This window comes from Triticum dicoccoides, chromosome 3A, assembly GCF_002162155.2.
Source record: "Triticum dicoccoides isolate Atlit2015 ecotype Zavitan chromosome 3A, WEW_v2.0, whole genome shotgun sequence".
Taxonomy (NCBI): domain Eukaryota; kingdom Viridiplantae; phylum Streptophyta; class Magnoliopsida; order Poales; family Poaceae; genus Triticum; species Triticum dicoccoides.
Window position 1 is genome coordinate 634674445 of NC_041384.1, and position 9902 is coordinate 634684346.

General features: G+C 40.9%; 1 protein-coding gene across 3 annotated transcripts; it reads right to left on the bottom strand.

Moving 5' to 3' along the window:
* Window positions 1-841: 841 nt before the first annotated feature.
* On the bottom strand, window positions 842-3385 carry LOC119269765 (kinesin-like protein KIN-10B). 3 transcript variants are annotated; one of them, XM_037551683.1, is made up of 4 exons: window positions 2744-3384; window positions 2521-2619; window positions 2349-2443; window positions 842-2087 (listed from the first exon to the last, which is right to left on the bottom strand). In XM_037551683.1, exons 1-4 carry the CDS (start codon window positions 3020-3022, stop codon window positions 2060-2062), a joined length of 501 nt encoding a protein of 166 aa, XP_037407580.1. In that variant the 5' UTR covers window positions 3023-3384; the 3' UTR covers window positions 842-2059. The 3 variants fall into 3 exon arrangements, with proteins under 3 accessions (XP_037407580.1, XP_037407579.1, XP_037407578.1); XM_037551682.1 differs by having other exon boundaries at window positions 842-2443; window positions 2744-3380; XM_037551681.1 differs by lacking the exon at window positions 842-2087 and having other exon boundaries at window positions 2327-2619; window positions 2744-3385.
* Window positions 3386-9902: the final 6517 nt, after the last annotated feature.

The following is a 9902-nucleotide window of genomic DNA, read 5'->3' on the forward strand; positions in this document are numbered from 1 at the left end:
ACGTGTCAGTCACCCTTGACGAAAGCACTTCTGTGACGCGCGATTTATCGTCATGGAAGTGGACACTTCCGTGATGATAATTTTGGTAATGTCATGGAACACTTCTACGACAGCACAGGTATGACTATCTTGATTCTGTCATAAATTTGTCATGGATGTACATGCATGACAAAAAAGCGACCTACTGTGAAAAACATGTATCATCACGGAAGTGTATTTTTTTGTAGTGCATTATCGGAGAATCTTCGCTCAATTTGTGCGGTGACAACCACGAGCTGGGCGTGGGCGGCCTCGACATTGTCGTGCGCAACCTCCATCAGGGCTAAGGCCACCGCCGCAAAACGGACAGCTGATGTGCCGCTCTCGCCAGTTGCTATCACTACAAGAAATATGTCAACTTGTGACCTTGACTATTGGTCACTGAAAGATCATTGTTTTTCATTTGCGACCTTTTTTGACCAAAAACAGAAGTTCAAAAGCTGACGGTCGTAAACTGAAATTAACGACCTTCTCTGTGAGAAGGTCGTGGACGTTTACGACCAAAATATGCCTACTATTTTGTTTTGGTCACTAGCAGCCTCCACAGGCCACGTAGGCATCCGACGTGGCAATCTGATGTGGCACAAGAATCAGCCTGGTCCAATTCGGTGTTTATATGGGCCGAGCCCATTAATTCAGCCTTTTTAGTATTTATTTTTTTTCTGTAAGTTACACGGGCCAAGCCCATTTCAGCCTTTTATTTATTTCTGGGCCAGGGCCTTTTAACATTGTTTGGGCCATTATATTTTGGAGCTGGTCCCACTTGTCATCTTCTCACACATTGGGCCCACTTGACAGAAAATTGAAAACTGCTTAGATTATTTTCATAAGTGAATCCCACAAGTTAGGTTTCCATTCCACACATTTTCAAATCACTTACATAATCAATATTTCAAACAGAACAGTACAAACGTAGTTCATCAAATAAAACTAACTAAGTCTACTACAATCTATATATAGTTATTACAACCCAGATATGCCTACTATTACAATATTTACATTCTATTACAATCAAACAGAAGAGACGACTCTTTGCTGAGTAGAGCTATATGGTTTCGAACTTCAAATTTTGTAGACCTGGAGCTCCTGAACACAAAGACAAACATCATTAGAGATTAGAGTGTACACATCCTGGCATATCCTTGAAGGAACAATTCTCATAACAGGAACACAAGATTGGGCTGTTGATTTTGATGAGAACTAAATCAAAGCACTACTAATGCTATTCTGTTATAATTCAAACGGTACATAAAACTAACCACCAATCCAGTGCAAAATATTGCATGTACAGATCCAAAAAAAATGTATCATCTATTCAGTTGTGAATGTACAGGTTTGTGTTTTAAGAAAATAGTGTATATACAGATCCAACCCAAATAAACTTTAAACAATTTTGTTATTTCCTGTGAATTTACAATACTTCTCTATGCTTTTTGCAGAACTAGTGACTAATATAAATGTGAAAACTAGGATAATGGCATCATCCACAATGCTGTAAATAAAATGGCAAGCCACCAAAATGACAAAAAGGAAGTAAGCTACATGAACTAGCCCTCCTGCCACCCACACGTGCATCCACCAAAATTATAAGGTTGTTCATACAAGGAACAAAATTAACAAAAAATAGTGTGGATGACATTAAAAATGAGGACTAATCACAAAAGAGGCTAGCTAGGTGCCAGCTCAAAACTTCAAATGATCTTAGATAAACAGTAACATCATTAAAAATGAGGACTAATCACAAAAGAGGCTAGACAATAATATGCTCAGAAGCATGGATACAACTATACGACAGTTGGCGGCACATACTTGTATGAAATCAAAGCATTTTAGCAACAATGATTACCATTTAAAATGAGATGTCATAGGTTCTAGCTCAAGGTTTGTAACATGTCAGGTTGGTGCATTAATCTAGCATAAGCACATTAGAAACCACACTTATAATGCAGATTATACAATACAACCTAACACGATATGGAACAAACTACAACCTAGGAAAATCAACTATAGCATAAGCATGTCAAGAGTTTTGCGACTCATGAAGATACATCTATGCACAAAGGCAGCAACATAGCAGAAATAGATTCATCTTTGTTTCATATTATATTCCAATGAACTCAAATAATGAATATACCAGTTTAGCGGCTTTTAGGCTTACTGATTACATATTTTTATAGTACGATGCGATAAATTGTCTGGTTATAATTACATATACCAGTTTAGTGTTATTATTAACTTGATGGTGGCATCTTCTAGTAGGGTACAGATTTCACACAAGGCATGAAAAACTAGTCAGTTTAGTGGGATGCTGCTGGGTGGAAGAAGCTTTGGTGGGCTGCTGCTTGTCCTGGTTCTCATCGAAATAGCCCAGCCGCGCGAAATCCTCAACTGACTTGACATGAACCTGCAAAGGAAGACGGATAAAAACCCTGACGATTCAAGCGGATCAAGCAGATCAAAGACGTGGGTGTCCTGCACCACCTGGTACGACGACACCCTGGCGGTGCCACCGTCGGACGCCGCGAACCGGAGGATCTCCTCCATGGCGATGGTGACCAGGCCCGGCTGCTCCTGCGACCCCTGAGACAGACAGACAGAGAGCGGGAACAATGTTCAGACACTCAAAATTACATATGCGTCCATACTGACTGATGCATATGGTCTCTCTGAAATGGCAAGGATGGTGGGCGCCTTGTGTGCGTGCCTTGAAGAGGTGGTCCTTGGCGGCGGCGGCGCCGCAGGCCACGACGCATGTGTTGCCAGTGGTGGCGGTCTGGGTCTGCAGGTGGTTGGCGAGGATGGGCTGCAGCTCGTGGAGGAAGATGGCGGTGAGGCCGGCGAGCGCGACCCCGGCGTGGTCAGCGACGCGGAAGACCTTGCGCTGGTCTGGACGATCCCTACCGGCGGCGGAGGTGGGATCTTGGACTTGGGCGGCGGAGGCGCCTACCCTGCCGGCGCTCGATCTGGAAGATCCCAGCTCCATGTCATATGCGGTGAGGGAGGAGGGAAAGGGTGGTGGTGGAGCACGGAGACGGCCGTCCTTGAGGAGGACATGGGCATCAACCACGAGGACGACGGAGATGGATCGATCTTGGAGCGCCGCTGCTCGATCTGGTGCGTGGATGCGACATACGCTGCCTCCCCTTCTCGATCTGGAGGTGGATTCGCCACGGCGGAGGGTGGGGGGAGGAGGAGAGGGCGGTGGCTGAGCGGAATGCGGGGGAAGGCGGAGGACGGTGGTGCGTCGGGAGGTGCGGACGGCGGCGCGTCAGGGGAGAGAGAGCGGCCGCATCGGGAGGGAGGGAGGGAAGACGGAGAATGGGTGCGTCAGGATCTGGGGGATCGAGGGGAGGGGGAGAGGGTGGGTCAGGAGTGGGTGGGTGGGGGGTGGCGGCGGCGGGTATCGAGGAGGGTGGGTGGGTGGGTTAGGGTTTTTGTTACTCGGGAGAAGCTCCACCATTGGATGGGTGCGCGATAGACGGCTCATATTGCGTCCAATCTGATGATCCGCGTTAAGGTGATTCTTCGCGTCTCATTGGTCAGCTGTCTCGCGCTTGAATTTCAAAAAATTGGACTCAAATCTCTCATTCTTTTTAAAAACATAACGATGGCATAGTTCGTTAAAATGATCTCGTATTTGCATAAGTGTGCATATTGAAATGGCAAACAATGTTGCCAAATAGAGCTTTAATTTTTATTGCATAAAAATATTTTTCTATTTTCCGAGTGCATAAATGCTTTTTTTAAGAACCTACCAAATATTTGTTCCAAAATAGCACCACTCCATTTTTTCTAAAATATTAGACCATATTTTATGTAAAATTGACCAAATAGTTGCATGTCAAAAGCTTTTGATCCACCTCTTCTGAAAAAAACAATTTCCATTTTTCGACTGCCCAAAATGAGTCTTTTTTGTGAAGGAGTTACCATATATTTGTTGCAAAATTGGACCAAATAATTTTTCTAAAATATTAGGCCATATTTAGTGCACAATTGACCAAATGGTTGGGTGTCAAAAACTTTGATCCACCTTTCGTGAAAAAGACAAAAAAATCTGATTCAGCTGGAACCGGGTCAAATTTGAACAGCAGCTGCCTCATAGTTTGCTCTTTATTTTTTTCCAAAAATCATTTTTAGGTACTTAAGTATCTATTTAATCAGAGAAACACCAGAAGTTTTCCAAGATTCAACCACTAGCTAGGAACGGTCAAGCCCGCCGTTTTGACCACATTTTGAAACGGGCATAAAAATTCAAAAAAATCAAAAAATTGGAAAACCTTCGCATTGTGTCATTATATGTGACCAAGTTTCCAGGAAAAATAATAAACTTGTAATACGGCAATTATTTTAAAAAAGTGTTCTCAGAAATGAGCTATCACGCGTGAAGATTCAGGGTTTTCAAGCCAAATGATCAATCTTATGGCCACATTCATGGCATAGTTTGTTCAAATGATCTCATATTTTGCACAAGGGTGCATCTTGGAATTCCAAACAATGTTGCCTAAGGGATTTTTCATTTTTCTTTGCACGGAAAATTCATTTTCCATTTCCTAAGTGCCCGAATTGAGTTCTTTTTGTGAAGGACCTACCATATATTTGTTGCAAAATTGGATCAAATCATTTTTCTAAAATACTAGCCCGTATTTGATTCACAATTGACCAAATGGTTGGGTCTCAAAAGTTTTGATCCACCTCTAGTGAAAAAGACAAATTGTCCCCGATTCAGTAGGAAGCGGGTCAAATTTGAACTACAGGTGCCTCATAGTTTGCTCTTTATTTTTTCCAAAAATCATTTCTAGGTACATAAGTATATATTTAATCAGAGAAACATCAAAAAAATTCCATGATTCAACCACTAGCTAGGAACGGTCATTCCTGTCGTTTTGACCGCATTTTGAAACGGGCATAAAAAATTCAAAAAATCAAACAATTGGGAAACCTTCGCATTGTGTCATTATATGTGGCCAAGTTCCTAGGAAAAATAACAAACTTGTAATACGGTAATTATTTTTAAAAAGTGTTCTCAGAAACGAGCTATCACGTGTGGAGATCAATGGCTTTCAAGCCAAATGATCAATCTTATGGCCACATTCATGGCATAGTTTGTTCAAATGATCTCATATTGTGCACAAGGGTGCATATTGGAATGGCAAACAATGTTGCCTAAGGAAGTCTTCATTTTCTTTGGACGAAAAAACCATTTTCCATTTTTTGAGTGCCCAAAAGGAGGTTTTTTTTGTGAAGGATCTCCCAAATAATTGTTGCAAAATTGGAACAAATCATTTTTCTAAAGTATTAGGCCATATTTAATGCACAATTTACCAAATGGTTGGGTCTAAAAATTTTGATGCACCTCTCGTGAAAAAGACAAATTTCCGCCGATTCAGTTGGAAGCGGGTCAAATTTGAACTGTAGCTGCCTTATAGTTTGCTCTTTATTTTTTCCAAAAATCATTTCTAGGTACATAAGTATCTATTTAATCAGAGAAACACCAAAAAAATCCAAGATTCAACCACTAGCTAGGAACGGTCATTCCAGCCGTTTTGACCGCATTTTGAAACGGGCATAAACAATTCAAAAAAAATCAAATAACTGGGAAACCTTCGCATTGTGTCATTATATGTGGCCAAGTTCCTAGGAAAAATAATAAACTTGTAATACGGCAATTATTTGAAAAAGTGTTCTCAGAAATGAGCTATGATGTGTGAAGATTCATGGCTTTCAAGCCAAATGATCAATCTTATGGCCACATTCATGGCATAGTTTGTTCAAATGATCTCATATTGTGCACAAGGGTGTATATTGGAATGGCAAACAATTTTGCCTAAGGAAGTTTTCATTTTCTTTGGACGAAAAAACCATTTTCCATTTTTCAAGTGCCCAAAAGGAGGTTTTTTTGTGAAGGACCTCCCAAATAATTGTTGCAAAATTGGACCAAATCAATTTTATAAAATACTAGGACATATTTAATTCACAATTGACAAAATGGTTGGGTGTAAAAAGTTTTGATCCACCTCTCATGAAAAAGACAAATTTCCGTCGATTCAGTTGGAAGTGGGTCAAATTTGAACTGTAGCTGCCTCATAGTTTGCTATTTGTTTTTTCTAAAAATCATTTCTAGTTACATAAGTACCTATTTAATCATAAATACATGGTTTGGTGACTATACATCGAGGTTTGGGCGGTGGCCGAGGGCCCCAACTATAGAGCGTGTAAACTCGCATGCCCGTCGCATGGTCACCGCATGACCGTGGCATTGCCATATGTTCTGGGTGGCCTATGCATGTCTAGTGGGTTGGGCACTCCCCAGGTAGGTGCTAGGAAGAAAATTACAACATAAGATTCTCACGAGAAGACCGATCAATGCTCAAACATGAATTAGCAGCCAAGTGTTTGATTAGCGGTACGGGAAATGTACATGGATAATGGGCGTGAGTTTTGTCTGAGGATGATCAGTTACTAAGAATACCGTCTTCACAAATTTTCAACTCAAAAGGAGGAGCCTGGGTGGTACTTGCTTTGCAAAGTACCACACTGGACATAAATACGAATGTTGAAGCTGGGGTCAAAATAATGAATGGATTCAGCTGCCATTTGGTGGAAGATGGTTATTTGGGCATAGGAAAGCACTGTAGAAAATGGATACTATTTGGACATGCCAAAGTGGTACTTCCTTCACAAAGTGCTGCTCTGAACAGAATAGGAAAATGAATATTGTTGAATTATTTTTGAATTAGGCAAGGAAGGTTTTTGACATATTTGATGAAGATATGATCCAAACAATTTATGAGAATTTTTTGGGAATTTTTGGAATAACATAAATATAGGTTGCTTCACAACCTAGGGCAAAAATTGACACATGGACATGACACATAAGCAAAACTGATGAGATGGCGCCTAGTCATCGCAACCCACCACAATTTACACGGCTATGACCATCTATATTGGTCGTTAACAACTAGAAATATGGAAGCGAACTAGCGTTGTTTGCTTTATGACCATTTTTTGGAAGGAAACTATGACCTTTCTGACCAAAATGGTCACAATGGTTTAGGGTTTGGAGCCCCCCCGGACAGATTTTGACCAATTGGTCTCAAATGGTCATAGATCCATGACCAATTCTTCTAGGGTCACTGACAAAAGGTCACTAGTTGACATATTTCTTGTAGTGTATCCCCGAGGCGGATGTTGTTGCCGCCACCTGAGAATCAACAACGGCTGTTTGGGCTAGCATGGCCGCTTGGTCGCAGATTGCGGCCGCGCTCTCACTGGAGTGGGCCACCGAAGTTACCCTCATGACGTGGGTCCATGTGCCCATCTTTCACCGGTGACGATTGAATAGTGAAATGACATTTGGGGAGCGAGCTAGTGAGCTTGAGACGCTGGCTGTGGACTGTAGCGACGCACCTTCTCGCGTAAGCCATAGGCATACTATACACCGACGGTGCTCCAGCATATTTTGTGTTGCATCTCGCACGGTTGGTGGTAATAAACTGTGTGGGATCTACTTGATTTTTCATCTTGATTTGAATTACATAATAGGGTCATAGCGACAATGGACGGAGTTTGAATTGCTAGACCTTTTATTTGCAATGAACATGCAACTATATGTGTGTCGTAAAAGAATTGGAATTATTCAGGGTTCATTTGAACATTCTACACATTAAATTGGTTTTCTAGCCATTTCAGGTGCACAATTCAAAATTAAACTACATGCACATGCTCCGGTGCACCAACATGGGTTGTAAAATCATATATGTCTCCATGGGTTTATGCTTATGTCCCATGCAAGAAATGGGGATGAAATTCAAACACCACGACACCGTGGCTCTCCGAAAATCGTCGACGTCCTTGCTTTTATAATTCTAGTAAATCCAAAATTCGTCTGAAATTCATGAAACTTGGCATGCTATCATGGAGCGGCATCAACATGCGGTGGTAAAAATTTTGTCCCATTTGGGGCAGGTTTGGGTATAAGCTTCTCAAAAACCAGAGCTTCTCACAACAAGTGTGATATTTTCGGTAGGGAACATTTCACCTTTCTGGACGAAACGATATCTATTGCCTCTTCTCAATTTCAATTTTTTTACCACTGTCAACATAGAACAACAGGAGTGTTGTGGCAATTTACGGGATTTTTCGGGGTTCGCTTGGACATTTTTATACATTAACTGAGTTTTCTATGCATTCATGTGCATAATTCAAATTTGAACTATAGGCACATGCTCTAATGAATATAAATTAGTTGAAAATTCAAATATGTGTCCTTGGTTGTATGCTTAGGTCCCATGCAAGAAATGGGAATGAATGTCAAACACCCTGCCACCGTCACTCGGCCGCAAACATTGAGATACCTGGTTTTTAAATTCTAGTAAATCCAAAACTCATCTAAAATTCATGAAACTTGGCATGCTGTCGTGGAGAAGCATCAACATGTCGTGGTAATTTTTTTGTCCCATTTGGGGCAGGTTTGGGTATATGCTTCTTACAACAAGCCTGATGGTTTCGGTAGGGAACGTTTCACCTTTGGGGACAAAACAATATCCATTGCCTCTTATTGCTTTCAAAAAAATTCTCGTGTCAACGTAGAGCAACAGGAGTGTTGTGTCAATTTGTGTGATTTTTCAGGTTTCGTTTGGACATTTTTATGCACTAATTGAGTTTGCAATGCATTCATGTGCATAATTCATATTTGAACTATATGCACATGCTCTAATCCATATAAATTGGTTGAAAATTCGAATCTGTGTCCTTGGTTGCATGCTTAGGTCCCATGCAAGAAATGGGAATGAATGTCAAACACCCTTCCACCGTCACTCGACCGCAAACATTGAGATACCTTGTTTTTAAATTCTAGTAAATCCAAAACTCGTCTGAAATTCATGAAACTTGGCATGCTATCATGGAGCGGCATCAACATGCCGTGGTAATTTTTTGTCCCACGTGGGGCAGGTTTGGGTATATGCTTCTCACAAATCAGAGCTTCTCACAACAAGCATGATGATTTCGGTAGAGAACGTCCCACCTTTGGGGACGAAACGATATCCATTGCCTCTTATTGCTTTCAAAAAATTTCTCATGTCAACGTAGAACAATATGAGTGTTGTGTCAATTTTTGTGATTTTTCGGGGTTCGTTGGACATTTTCATGCATTAACTGAGTTTTCAATGCATTCATGTGCATAATTCAAATTTGAACTACATGCACATGCTCTAATGCATATAAATTGGTTGAAAATTCAAATCAGTGTCCTTGGTTGCATGCTTTCCCATGCAAGAAATGGGAATGAATTTCAAACACCCTGCCACCGTCACTTGGCCGCAAACATTGAGATACCTGGTTTTTAATTTCTAGTAAATCCAAAACTCGTCTGAAATTCATGAAACTTGGCATGCTATCATGGAGTGACATCTACTTGGCGTGGTAATTTTTTTATCCCATTTGGGGCAAGTTTGGGTATATGCTTCTCACAGATGAGAGCTTCTCATAATAAGCATGATGGTTTCGGTAGGGAACATCCCACCTTTGGGGACGAAACGATATCCATTGACTCTTATTGCTTTCAAAAAAATTCTCGTGTCAACATAGAACAACAGGAGTGTTGTGTCAATTGTTGTGATTTTTCGGGGTTTGTTTGGACATTTTTTATGCATTAACTAAGTTTTCAATGCATTTATATGCATAATTTAAATTTGAAATACATGCACATGCTCCAGTGCATATAAATTGGTTGAAAAATCAAATTTGTGTCCTTGGGTGCATGCTTAGGTCCCATGCAAGAAATGGGAATGAATTTCAAACAACAGGGCACCGTTGATTACCGGCAAAACGTTAAGATACTTTGTTTTGAAGTTCTAGTAAAT

Bases quoted from the DNA above. Each gene is read 5' to 3' on its own strand.
- LOC119269765 (XM_037551681.1), bottom strand. From the start codon at position 3,022: ATGGAGCTGGGATCTTCCAGATCGAGCGCCGGCAGGGTAGGCGCCTCC. The intron at 2,620-2,743 runs GCACGCACACAA...TGTCTGTCTCAG, and splicing joins CCAAGGACCACCTCTTCAAG to GGGTCGCAGGAGCAGCCGGG.